The sequence below is a fragment of the Poromitra crassiceps genome, assembly GCF_964638095.1.
Source record: "Poromitra crassiceps genome assembly, chromosome: 25".
NCBI classification, from domain to species: domain Eukaryota; kingdom Metazoa; phylum Chordata; class Actinopteri; order Beryciformes; family Melamphaidae; genus Poromitra; species Poromitra crassiceps.
Genome location: NC_139649.1, coordinates 13,155,217 through 13,167,724, shown reverse-complemented (window position 1 = coordinate 13,167,724; position 12,508 = coordinate 13,155,217). Strand labels below are relative to the sequence as shown.

General features: G+C 45.6%; 1 protein-coding gene across 1 annotated transcript in view; it reads right to left on the bottom strand.

The window, feature by feature from the left end:
• The window catches only part of LOC310798241 (zinc finger E-box-binding homeobox 2), a gene marked incomplete at its 5' end in the record, with an annotated part of 37,330 nt that continues 24,822 nt past the window's right edge, over window positions 1-12,508 (bottom strand). The window contains 7 exons of the mRNA XM_083660724.1: window positions 1-767; window positions 900-1,083; window positions 1,241-2,817; window positions 3,100-3,211; window positions 3,846-4,060; window positions 4,935-5,141; window positions 7,775-8,053. Of these exons, the coding sequence (XP_083516850.1) occupies window positions 115-767; window positions 900-1,083; window positions 1,241-2,817; window positions 3,100-3,211; window positions 3,846-4,060; window positions 4,935-5,141; window positions 7,775-8,053 (3,227 nt within the window). The 3' untranslated portion in view covers window positions 1-114. The remainder of the gene's footprint in view (window positions 768-899; window positions 1,084-1,240; window positions 2,818-3,099; window positions 3,212-3,845; window positions 4,061-4,934; window positions 5,142-7,774; window positions 8,054-12,508) is intronic.

Here is a 12,508-nt window from a genome sequence, read left to right as displayed (position 1 = left end):
TTTTCCATGTTATAAGATGAGTAGAAAATCTGCTGCACTGTTATATATGTGGGGAAATAATGCGTATAAAAAGTTTTTGTATATGTATTATTGTATTGGCTTGATAAAGCCAGCTTAACTTTTTATCCTGGGTAATTGGGAATCCATTGTGTCCAGGCTCAGTTCACATTTGCCCAAGTCTCCATTCTGCTCCTTTGTGTCTCTGTCCCACAGACGGTTCTCTGCTCCGTCAGTCCCGATATGGTTGTAACCGTTTCTCTCGTTCTGCTCTCCATTCTCCCTTGTAGGTGATTCTTGGACAGGGCTAGCACCCGGCCCCTCCCCCGCCTCCGACAAACTCACATCTGCCTCCTCATCGTGACCATCTCCTCGCACTCTCTCCTCTTTATCCTCCTCTTCCTCGTCCTCCTCTTCCTCTTTGAGCCCCCCTGGCGCTCCGTCCAGACTAGAGTCGCTGAGGAAGGAGTGGGGCGTTTGGGTGTCCTCCATAGAGAGCGGGGCCTCTCCGGCCAGGTGGCCCCCCAGATCGGCGCCGGTCCCCGGGGTGAGAGGCATCTCCTCCGGGTCTTGGTCCGGATCCTGGTCCTTGCTGCAGTAGGCGTAGCGGTGATTCATATGCTGGGAGTAAGAGCCGGAGTGAGAGAAGCGCTTGCCGCACTTGTCACATTGGTAGGGTTTCTCTCCGGAGTGCAGCCGGCTATGCTCGATCAGATGGTGCTTATGCTTGAAGGCCTTGTTGCAGATCTTGCACTCGTGTGGACGTTTACCTGGAATGAAGATAGACAGAAATGGTTTGTACTACTACCCTATTAAAAGAGAAGAGTAATGACCAGAGGTTTCTTTCTTTGCAATTCCATATAAGTAAATGACTAGTTACAGATTGTGTATGAGCTACAGACCTGTGTGTTCGTATTTGTGTCGGAGAAGAGAGCTGCTCTTCTGAAAGGTTTTTTCGCAGATGTCACAGGCGTACAACCCCTCCTCCGTCTTCTTCAGTCTCTTCCTCCCTGGTCCTCCTTCTCCGTCCATCCCTTCATCTATTAGAGAGAGGTAGTCCAGACCTCCACGACTCAACACCTCACCCTGGGTAGAAAACATAACAATTAATGTCAGTAAGACCGTTTTGACTACAAGCATGACTTTAACTTTACACATTTATTTCAAAGTTGTTCCTTAGTATTTACACAAGTGCCTTAGTTCAGTTCAGTTCAGTTGTGGGTTATAGCGCCTTATTACACACCATGAGTGCTTGTCTCTCCTGGTGAATCTTTTTCAGCATGGCTTCTGTATCTGTCTCCATCATGTAGGCCATGGGAGAGAGGAACGCGGGGCTGTTAGCTGGCCGGCTGAGGGGAATAGACGGGACGCCGTCGTGCACTGGTACCCCTAAACCAGCCTGGCTGAAGATAGGGAAGCCGTTGTACATGGAGCCTGCGAACATAGGAGCTCCAGCCGCGCTGTAGACCGGGTGCTGGTGAAGGGGCAGATGATGTGGAAGTTGGCTTGGACTCAGTCTCCTGAGCTGCTGGTTCTCCAGTTCTCTCTTCTCTCCTCTGGCTGGGTAGCCATTTACAGTTTTGCTCCGCCCTTCTTGGTCTGAGAGTTGCTTGGGCAGCGAGAGGTCCAGAGGTTCATTTTGTGCATCGGCGGACCACGAGGTTCTGGTCTGGAGAGCCGTCTGATTCTGAGGGGAGGGGAGTTCAGGAGGACAGGCGGAGAGGTCGAGGCAGAGAGGAGAACCGAATCCCGACGATGGAACTCTCTTTCTGGGTTGAGGCGATGACAGCTCTGTGGATGGGTTGATCGAGTGGCCGGGGCTGCCGCTTCTTTCCTGGCTGGACCAAAAAGCTCGCAAGGGCTGGGTGGTGTCGAGGCGTGGCTGTGGGGGTGAGTGCATTGCGACCAGAAGCTGCTGCGGTACAGAGTGCCAGCTGGGCTTCTGTAACGGTGATTTTTCTTCGGAGAGACCGTTGGTTACTCCGCTTGGTTTGCTGTTCTCCGTTGGTTGGAGAGAGGGTCTGGAGAAGAACATGGGTGGTGAGAGGTGGCCTTTGCTGTGAAGGCCCTCGGGCATCTCCACTGCCTCTCTGTTCATCTTGCAGTGGTAGCGCTCGTGCTGCAGGAGCACGGCCACATTGGGAAAAAGCTGGGCGCACCAGCGACACGTCGCCACCAGCACACCTCTCTCCCCTTCCCCGGACCTCACCCTCTCTCTTCTCACACTCCTGTCAGGCGACGCCTTCCTATCAGGCCCGCCTCCTCCGTTGTAAATAACCCGCCTCTCCTCCATCCCAACTCCTCCCCCAGCCAGCTCCTCGTCTCTCTTCACCTCCCTGTGAAGCATCTCCTGCAGCATCTGCTCAAACTTGGCACCGGAGTGGAGGTAAGGCATCAGGGTGGTTCCTTTGAGCATGCTGGCCCTCAGGGAGAGTTCGGCCGAAGGGTCCCACAGCCTCGCCAGGTCCGACGTTCTGGGATAGGCTGCCGGGTTCTGGTGGTGGTTAGGGGGGGTTAGGGAAAGGCGGTGAGGGTCGTCCGGTACTCGGCCCAGAGCTCTGACATTATCTTGGGTCTGCGAAGGGAACGGAGAGCCCTTGCCGTTGCTGTTCCTCCCGCCGCCTGCAGAGGGAGATGTAGGGAAGGAGTGGTGGTGGTACGAGCTCGGGCTGTGTCCGTTAAACACCCCGCCGGCTCCTCCCGCGCTTCCCGCTCCGCTTCCTCCCCCACTCAGGCACTTTTTGCTGCTCAAGTGAGAGCTGTAGGAGCCCGAGTGAGAGAAACGTTTCTTGCAGTTGGAACACTCGTAAGGTTTCTCACCTACAGGACACACACAGAGAGGAAACGTCGGTCACAAGACGCCAAGAGTAGCTTGGTAGGAAAACATCCTCTGTGCGGGTGTGATCCTTTTACATCTGGTAATTCTCTCGTCTTGTCGTGAATAATGTTAGCTGGTTTTCAGTCTGCACGTCAAGCTCCTTTGTGTATAATTTAATACCATGTAAAACTGACAAGATAACTAAGGGGTACAGATACAGTGGAAACAATAGTAAATTGATGGGTGACTAGTACTACAACTGTTTTGATGTTATTCAGTCTCACCACTGTGGATGCGGAGATGCTCTTTGAGGTGGTGTTTGTACTTGAAGGCTTTCCCACATTGCAGACATTTGAACTTCCTGGTCTCCATGCCCTGGTCCAAAGTGGCGGAGCTCTAGAGTGAGTCAGTGTTGCATGAAATTAATTATTTTTTATTTTGTAAGACATTCAGGGAGCAATCTGAGGGGTGATGGAAGACTATGTTTGTTGCTCCCATTTATGCAAAGTACACGGTTACAAAGGTACAATAATTTAATATTTTTAATTATTAAAAAAAAAAGAATGTCTTTCCATCCCCCTTGTTAAATGTAGACAAATCCACTAGCAGATATACAAAATAAAGGAGATAAACTATAACATATATGTATATAATACTATATAAAAATATAGTGCAGTACACTATATACATTTTTGACATTTAAATCAACTTTAGACATCAAATCTAAACATGACTGAAAAACTGGTTGTGGCAGTTTTTCATTCAGGCTTCTCCTAAAGGTAAAGGTAAAGGTAAAGTCCCACTGATTGTCACACACCTGAGTGTGCGAAATTTGTTCTCCGCATTTGACCCATCCCCTGGGGGAGCGGTGAGCGGCAGCGTGCGCCGCGCTCGGGAATCATATGGTGATCTAACCCCCCAATTCCAACCCTTTGATGCTGAGTGCCAAGCAGGGAGGCAAATGGGTCCCATTTTTATAGTCTGTAGTCTATAGTTTATTTTATAGTCCTACTTTCTGTGTATATCTCACCTTGTCCTGCAGTTGGTTGTGAAGCGCCAGGTGCCTTTCCATCTGTTCCCTATAGGTGGCAGTGTATCCACAGAGCGGGCAGACCATGTGGCCCCCTTCCCTCTCCTGACAGTACTTGATGTGCTCCCTCAGAGAGGCTCCGCGCTGGTACGTCCTGTGGCAGAACGGACAGGCCTGCTGGCTCCTCATTGCGTCCGGGCTCAGCGCGAGGGCATCTGCTGCAGAGAGAGAGAGAGTTAACAATCCAAACAGACTGCAATTAGCTCATTCATCTAACAAAAGAAAATCATAAAAAAACAAACTTTTATTAACTTTATATGACTTAACTTTATGGCCCACTTTTTTTTTTAAATATATAAACTTGGTATATTTCAGAAAAAGCTGAAAACAGCTACATGTTGGGCAGTATATGAGTGAACTCTGTGACATGCGTCTTTTTAGACCCCGAAGAAAGTTCTGTGCCGAAACGTTGGTGGTTTAATAAATGTCACGAAGCTGATGGGGCGTAACTTTTGTTTTCCTTTTTGCTGTGTCATGCCTTTTACAATGACCACATTACCCAGCAGGCATTAGGAGCCATATTGTAGCCCTCCATGACTAACAACCCCAAAAAATAAATTTTAATTTAGGTTGACATTAACATGAAGAGTCAGACGTAGAATATGATGTGCACATTGTACTATATAGGCTTGGGGCTGAGCAGCTCATTTAGCCTTTTTGCAACTTAAAGCGACAATATACAATGAATTTGATATTCAAATAACACTAAATGAATAGGCTATTGTATACATTATAATCATCCTGTTGGCATGAAATTGGCTTTTCAGTGATATTCTAGACAGTTATCAGCATTATGACACAGGCGTATGACATTATGTGTGGGTCAGTGAGCTGGAGGCTATCAGGACAGGAGCATGGAAGTCACAGCAACAACAACAACAACAATGGCAGAAATCAGAAGTTAGAATCAAAAGAACTGAAGCTAAAATGTGCATCGAACACACGGGTCTGCAACGCATTGCTTTTTGTTGCATATTGTGACTTTAATGTTATTTTTCTGAATAGCATTGCAGCCCCAGGTGGGCCTACCTGCTGCGTCAGGTGAGCAGTGCTGCGCCCCGGGCGACCACATGGCGGGGGGCAGCTCATCGTGTCTGCTGGGATGGTACATGGCTGTAGTGCCGTTGTGACCCAGGTGCTCCAGGAGGCTGGCTGAGTTCGAGGCCTTTCTCAGCTGGGCCAGGAATTCATAGTGGGCCAGGTCCTCCAAGGCGCTCTGAGAGTCCAAGTTCTTACCTGCAGGAGCAGAGACAAAGATAGTTATAGAGACATTTAAATATCAAACAATTTGGAACCTGCTGTGTCCAATTTAATGACGTATGTTTATCCACACTGTAGCTACTGTAAGTCTGCACATGAAGCTGTTGTTGTATGTAATTTTAATAAATAAAACAATTGGGGTTTTGTTTGTTGTTTAGTGTTAGTATCAGGAAAATATCAGTATTGCTACCAGATTGTTATATGTCGTTGCTGTGTGACTTTTTCTAAAAGTGGTGTGTGTATTAGTTTTTCAATGAGCCTGCCAATGGGGCTGAGTCATTGCTTATGTTAAATTATGGCCGCATATTATTATTTCAAATTAAAAACTTCTATTTCTAAAGTGTCTCTCTCTGTGTTTGTTTGTGTCTGCGTGCGTGCATATTTGTGTGTGTACAGTATGTGTGTGTGTGTGTGTGTGTGTGTGTGTGTGTGTGTGTGTGTGTGTGTGTGTGTGTGTGTGTGTGTGTGTGTGCGCGTGTGTGTGTGTGTGTGTGTGTGTGTGTGTGTGTGTGTGTGTGTGTGTGTGTGTGACACAGTGTGTGTGGGAGGTGTGCGTATCAATCGTAAAATGACACAGTGTGCAACTGAAAATAAAATAATGCAACTAAATTGTTGAAGGACTGACAGATTTAAAAAAAAAAATAGTTGAGATAAAAACAATTCTGGCAACCAGTTGGCCCGAGCTTAAACTAGATTTTTCAGATTTCTTTTTGGGGGTCTTCGTGCCCTTGCAGTGCAGCGACGGGCAGGCAGGGCCGAAGGAAAAAGCCACAGACGTACGTGAAGAAGAGAGACTCGGGCCAGTCAGCTTTGCTTACGGCGCAGCGACTTTGAGGAAGATTTGTCAAATGTTTGCAGATGTTGGCATATTTGGAGCTGTTTTTTATGTGGTGAAGGGAAGAGCCGGTTGCGGTCGAGCGTTGTAAAAACTCCGCTGCGCCTTCATCAGGCGAGGCCAGATCACACGAGGCGAGAGAGCTAAGTGATTGTTAGTAGGCGAAGCCACGTGAGCCTTTGATCTCGCCTAAATAAAAGGGAGAGCCGCGCGTCGTGCAGCACTGATTTCAGTACCGTAACGTCACCTCTTTGATGCGTGGAAATATTGTGACATTGTGTGGGATGAGTTCTTTTGTCATGCTTTCAGAAGGCAGCCTTTTCAAAGAGGAGAGCAAAAAAAAAGAGAGAGAAGAAGGAATGGCTTGTAGGAATGGCACCGTTTTTACAAGGAGCTGATAAAAAGGTGTATCTGCAGGGCTTTGAGAAGCATCAGGAGACTGGAAGGGTCTTGCATCAGAAAAACAAAGTCAATCTGATTAAGCATACGTTCCCAAACAAGTCTGTCTGCACCATACTATATGACTGTTAAAGAAAAGGAGTGGGGGGGGCGCTGTTGCGTTAGGGCCTTCTCCAGATCCAGATAGAGAACTAACGGTTCAGAACAATGGGTCACCTAAGATCCCATTTACATGTGGAATTAAAATGCATTCTGTATCCGGATCATTATCGAAATAAAAGGAAAAACGTGCGTAAATGCAAGGTGTAAACGCGTGGTGATGATCAGATCTGCCTGACCACATCTGGAGGTAGTCTGGCTCACATTGTGTTTGGATCTTAGGTAGGTGTAAACGCAGTCCATACAACGTGCACTCGCATCCCAAAGGTAGGAGATGTGACTTGTGATGTCTCACTCCAGATTCATGTACAGAGATAGGACGAAAACAAGACACTTCACTCACGAGCTACTTCCGCCATCATCATGGGGACGGGGGGAGCAAAAGCTTGGTGCCTAAAGTGATTTTTTTTTATCCTACCATTACATGTACATAAGGTTTATTTAACATTTTAACATGTAACATTTACTGTAACACTGCTATTTCTTTTTCAGGTCTGCCTTGGGCAACATTGAACACATCTCCTCTTAGCCTATGTGAGATCTGATCTCAATGAGGATAACGAGGACGCATTTAAAATACCAGCTGTCATCGCAAAGGTAATCATTTATTATGCGGATAACAACATGTCCGCATATAGATCACATTTGAACGCCAGGTGTAAATGAGGTCTAGGTCCACCATACCGTTTCACCTATACTTGATAAGGATGTCACTTGAAGTGAAGATCATCAAAGACACAAACCACCCCCACAACAGTCTGTTCTCCCTGCTACCCTCAGGGAGGAGATACAGGGTCCCAAGAGCACGCACAAATCGCTTGAGGGACAGTTTCTTCTCGCAGGCCACGAGACTCCTTAACATATACAAATAGTGTAGTAGCCGCACTGTACCGCACTGTAGATGCTACCATTATGTATGACTAATGTTCAATAGTATGTTTAATTAGGTATACGCTATTTGCACCTAACAGAATGTTATTATGTTTAATTATGTTTAAAGTATGTTCATGCCATTTGCACTATGGGCAGTGAATACGCCACTGTCTGTGGCGTGTCTTACTGCTTTATTGCTTGTTGCCTCTTGTTTTTTTATTTATATATCTTTTATTTTTTGCACTATGTTGTAACGGAGCCTACAGCACAAGAATTTCACACGTGATACTTGTACTACGGAGTGACAACAAAAATCTTGAATCTTGAATCTTGAATCACTTACTGTACATCCTCATTGGCTCCTGGTCTTCCCTGTCTGCGGCGGCGGCAGTGACAGCACCGTCTCCCTCCTCGGCCTGCACCCAGGGGTGCTGCCTGCCCCCGGGGCTGAGGCTGTGCGGCCGGGTGGGCCGAGCGGGGCTGCCCGGCTCCTCGGTCCCCTCGCTGGGAGTCAGGCTCGTCTTGTCCAGGCTCTCCTGGCAGTCCTGGGGCTCCAGGAGGCACCACAGGCCCACCTCATCCTCCCCCTCTGATCCCAGCGAACTCACTCGCTCAGTGTCCACTGTGGGAGGGAAAGAGAGAGAGAGAGAAACAGACAGACAGGCGAAAAGGTTATATTAGGTTATACAGACCAGTCATCTTTAAATGCAATATAGCGTAATATGTTTATTAGGAATATATGATGCTGCGCTGTATTTCAAATAACAACACAGTTTAAAATCAAATGTCAGGGACATGTGTCTTTAATCTATATTTAGTATGAGATGCCAATTATTATTTTGTCATGTAAAATCTTTTTTTTTTTTTTTTACTATGATTCAGAATGGAATGAACATGTGTTTCTTATCAGTTGATATTTCATATGGCTTTGTGTTGGTGGAGCTACAGTGAGTATGACCAATACAAGCCAGCGAATAACCTGCACGATTACAGAAACAATGTTAGGAACTGAAACCAAAGCAGGGTGAAAACGCCACCCAAAAACGTAAAAAGTTTCATAAATTCTGGAATATTCCTTTGCGTGATGTTTGAAGTCCAAAACAAGAACAACTGAACTGCATAATTATTTGTTTGTGCTCAATTTTCCGTGTTGCTGCAGTATCCCGTTTGCCTTGTAAGCGACGGGAATGAAATAGTCCTCATGTGAAGTTGTTCAATGTGTTTCTTATCAAGAGATATTTCATATGGCTTTGTGTGGGTTGATCTGCGGATTATGATCAATACAAGGCAGATGTGTTCAGCTTACAACCTACACAACTGCGCAGAGTAGATCCAGAACCGAAAAAACAAGGGTCACTACCAGAAATTACGATATTTCAGAAATTCTGCAATATTGTTTCTACACAACATAGAGCTTCAGAAATAAAAAATAACCACAGTTATCAGTTGCAGTTTCTGCTTAATTTCAATGTCATTTGTAATTTCTTTCTTTTGCCTTCAAAGCACAGGGACCAAAACCAAAACTCTAGCCTATATAGGGGGGGGGGGGGTCATTATTAAATGAAGTCACTCAAATCACAAATTTATTTTAATGATATAGAGTATCTGGTCAATAAAAGTGTTCATTCCACAACCCACAGCTTGTTTTACTGTAATTGTGTCATTGATCGTCTTGTGTAGGTGTTGCTTCTTGTCAAACGGAGGATTTTTCATTTTGTAATGAAACTCATATTACCATAATGCCATCTTCATGCAAATACAATGTAACGTTGAACTAAAACCGTTTACCCATGCAGTTGCTCTTCACTCACAGCCTACATGATGAGTAAGCTGAGTGTTGAAGCATCAGATGTTTGCAGCGCTCTATCAGTGCACATAACTGTGTTTCATGTGCGATTCATTTGTGACAGCGAGGCAAGGGGATCAGGGTAGCAGTCTGAGTCAAAGGAATGATAAATAACATATTGCTAAAAGTTAAAAGCGGGCCCGTTGTACCCTTCTGTGCCCAGAGACTGCAGCAGAGTTGGAAAGGCACACTACTTTTTCCCATGGCAAAGACAATAAATGACAATCGCAAACACATGCCTGGGATTTCAGCTGTAGGCTCTTATTTCCCAGGCGTTTTTGAGGACTCTCTCTCTGTTTTCCTCTCGCTGATTGGCAATATCTAATCACAACCAAATAATGACCCTTTAAGAACACAAATAGACTCCGTGCCAATGTCTTTGAAATATCACGACAGAAAGCCAAGCGTGTCGTTAAGGGAGAGCATGTACCGTACTCTGTGCCTACATAGATAGTGTGTGGGTCAATCATTCGTTTTGCGTTGTTGTGAAAATGACGTTTCACAGCTCATTAAACACAACAACATGTATGCCATCAAACAGTCAAAATAACACTCAGAGGTTTAAAGACAGACCCCCCCCCCCCCCCCCCCCCCCCCCCCCCGCACCCACCCTCCTCCGTGAACTCGCACAGTCCCAGTCGTAGACACACAGACAAAGAGACAGTGAATGAGACGAGAGATAGGTAGGCTAGGTTATCGTGATGTTCAATTTGAGTTTTATAAATTGTGTACATTTTGTATTACATTTTTGTATTTCGCACTGCCTAACACACTCACACACAGACAAACGCACAAATTATGATTTAATATGCATGAAAGCAACAGGTAACATCAGGCATAAAATGATGAAACATAGATGTCAATAAGAAACGGGTGAGAAAGACAATTCAGAATAATCATAGAACACGGCTTTAAAGAAATGAACATCAAACTAATATGTTAAAGGAACACTCCGCCCATTTTCAACCAGCTTTGTATCATTAGAACATCAGTAGTATATCAGAAAACTGTAAACTGTTTTGAAGTCTGTCATTTAATTTGACAGTTATTGAGTGTTAAAGTGTGGACCAGTGACATCACTGGTCCACACTAACTCAAATTAATAACTTATTAACTCAAATCAACTCTCAATAACTGTCAAACTAGATGACGGTTTTTAAGTCATTCGTCTAGTTTGACAGTTATTGAGAGTTGATTTGAGTTAATGAGTTATTAATTTGAGTTAATGTGGACCAGTGATGTCACTGGTCCACACTTTAACACTCAATAACTGTCAAATTAAATGACAGACTTCAAAACAGTTTACAGTTTTCTGATATACTACTGATGTTCTAATGATACAAAGCTGGTTGAAAATGGGCAGAGTGTTCCTTTAATAGTGATAGCGGTATCAAATGAATCATCCTCCTGGTCAAGGCCACATCACGAAGCCCCACATTTAATATCAGTCCCACTGTACCAACGAATACACACACACACACACACACACACACACACACACACACACACACACACACACACACACACACACACACACACAATCACTGTAAAACATGGGTCAATGACAGTATGTAACCTTTCTGTTACGGCCACACAGCTGTTAGTGGAAGGGCAAAGGGGGACCCAGTGCTGCAGGGTGGGGGGGGGGGACTGGGGGGTCAGGGGACCTCCCGCAATCACAAACACACACCTACTGACCTGTACAGTGCCTGACCTCTGACCTGTCTGTGTGAGCCGTACAGTTTACACTGATTATTCTCACTCACTGTAGATGATCGGCCGAATAAAAAAACAACACTTAATTCATCTTAGCTAATCTCGGAATGTTTGAGCAACATGTGTTCTCCTTTCGCATCAGCAGTTTGTGTGTAACTGTCCCAGGCCAGCTTGGACTGCGACCTGGTGAAAAGGCAACACAATGCAAAACACTGAAAAAACACTGATGGACCCCCAGAGGCTATCACTGACTGGAGCATCTGCTCCTCCATGCGGTGCTCTGCTGCTCTGGCCTGGCAGGGAGGAATGACTTGCTTTCATAGGGGATGAAATTGCTCATCAAATCCTCTTCCTATTAAGGGCAGCTAGGATTATGTTATATGATGTTGTTGAGGTCGACCTCTCTGCCCTGCAGGAGGAGTTTCCTGGGATGATGGTAGATAGGACATACCATACGGTACCACCGGGCCCAAAAAGAAGACAGCAATCTGGTCCAGATTAGCATCAAATTGGCTCTAATTTTCTCTCCCGTGACAGTGAGTGACACTGGGCCTATACGGGCCGTCATTAAAGCAGCACGGCGCCGGGATGGCTTTCATTATCTGGGCCATTGATTTATTTATTTGGATAGAGAGCGCATTCTTCCAAAAGTCTTTTATTTGAGGAGGACCACTAGATCTTTGAACAGCGCAGGAGGTTTGGGAGTGCCAGTATGTGTGTGTGTGTGTGTGTGTGAGAGAGGGAGTGTTTGTGTGTGTGTAATTGTGCATGTTTTGCGTGATATGTATGTCGTGTGTCAAGGTACAAAGGAGTTTTTTACGTAAGAATGATGAATTCACGCAATGTGTATCCGTTTTATGAGGGTGTAATTTGTTGGAAGACACTGAACACAAAATAGCACACAGTTAGAAAAGAGGGCTGCTATTTTGCATGGCGGCTGTATAGTGTGCATGCGTGGGAAGAACATGAGTCATATCCAGAGAGCGCTAACTGAAGCTGTGCTGCATCACGCTTGACAACGTCGATCGCTCGCTCCCTCTGGGGACTCTTTCTGATGGCTTGACAACAATAACGTGTTGAAGTCAAACATTGCAGTAATGTCCTTTTAATCTGTCTGTCTGTCTGTCTGTCTGTCTGTCTGTCTGTCTGTCTGTCTGTCTGTCTCTCTCTATCTCTCTCTCTCTGTCTATCTCCATCTCAGGCAGTGACTTATACAGTATTTTTCGCGTAAGGGAGAGCGATGTCCTGTCTGCCAGAATCAAGTCAAGTGGGTCTTAAACTTTTTTCAGCCTGGGATACCAATCAGAAACGCAGTCCTTCTCCCCGAGGCTACTGAAAATATATTGCTGTGCTTGTTATCTGGGGGACCCACCAGAAAGAGGCGTATGATCTCTTTTGGATCCCGATCCATAGTTAAAGAAATTACGACCTACTTCTTTTATTGCTTCCTTTAGTCAGTCTGGGCTCCGTTTCCCAAAGACAGACAGACAGGCAGGCAGACAGACGACAGACAGA